Raw genomic sequence first — 1,063 nt, 5'->3', positions numbered from 1 at the left:
CTGAAAACCGAGCAAAACACTACTTGAAACTAAAGGTAAATACCTCCGAGCTCATAGACTAATATTTACTTGTTATAAGTGACTGCGCTGCGCATATTAATGTTGTTTAACAGGCTGTTACTGAGCGTTAGCTTTAGCATTCACAGAGTAGCATCAGCTGTCACGGGTGACAACAATTGAAGGAATCGGATGCTTTGCAGTTTATCCTTTGACGGTTTGCAACAAAAATGTAATTAGATTTATCTTATACTCTTAAAAGACTAATATGTGTATTTGTCAGCGTGTCGTTTATTTCCTGTCTTCATATCCCAAGATTTCTGTTGTTCAAGTCACTGTCTGCAGGATCCTTGAACATAAACCATGGTCATCTATCTCCAATGAACAACCCATATCAATTGAAAGAAACGTCTTAGACTCGCATGCTGTACTTGCCTCTCAATGCAGTCTATATTGACTTGATTTGTGTTTATTTTGTGTTGGTCAGGTGGTCTGTTCGCAGGCATCATGAGTCCAGCTCAATGGGATCTTCCCCCAGAGCTGTGCTGCAGGCCCATGGCCTTTGTGGCTCTGACAGGACTAGACGTGGTTTATAATGCCATCCACAGAGCCATATGGGATGCCTTCTGTGCCAACCGGCGGGCAGACAGAGTGCCCATCTCTTTTAAAGTTATTCCCGGAGACCACGAGTATCCAAAGTGCAGAGCCAAGGTGAGACAAAAGAGCTTTGAAATCTTCTAAAGATATTTTTTTAAATTCTTTATGCTCTTTATAAATAATTATTATAATTTTGGACACTACTGGGCTGTTGTGTAACTGTGTTGACTTGGTTTGCTAACACACTTTCTTTTTATGTTAGAGAACATCATATGAGTGGTACATCCCTAAAGGGATACTGAAGACGGGCTGGATGAATAAACATCTCAACCTGGTGCCTGCGCTGGTCGTGCTGTTTTATGAGCTGGACTGGGATGATCCACAATGGAAGGAAAAGCAATCCGAATGTGCAACCAAAGTGGAAATTGTCAGGTATAGTTTTATGAAAAGGTCACAATGCTCAATTTGG

General features: G+C 41.2%; 1 protein-coding gene across 1 annotated transcript in view; it reads left to right on the top strand.

Moving 5' to 3' along the window:
- The first annotated feature begins 6 nt into the window (after positions 1-6).
- LOC107587085 (trafficking protein particle complex subunit 11) overlaps positions 7-1,063 on the top strand; it is a 20,650-nt gene continuing 19,593 nt past the window's right edge. The window contains exons 1-3 of the mRNA XM_016274719.1: positions 7-35; positions 485-708; positions 857-1,026. Of these exons, the coding sequence (XP_016130205.1) occupies positions 505-708; positions 857-1,026 (374 nt within the window). The 5' untranslated portion in view covers positions 7-35; positions 485-504. The remainder of the gene's footprint in view (positions 36-484; positions 709-856; positions 1,027-1,063) is intronic.

Source organism: Sinocyclocheilus grahami, unplaced genomic scaffold (assembly GCF_001515645.1).
Source record: "Sinocyclocheilus grahami isolate Dianchi unplaced genomic scaffold, SAMN03320097.WGS_v1.1 scaffold89.1, whole genome shotgun sequence".
Taxonomy (NCBI): Eukaryota; Metazoa; Chordata; class Actinopteri; order Cypriniformes; family Cyprinidae; genus Sinocyclocheilus; species Sinocyclocheilus grahami.
The sequence above is the reverse complement of the archived record's forward strand: the minus strand, read 5'-3'. Positions and strand labels throughout refer to the sequence as shown.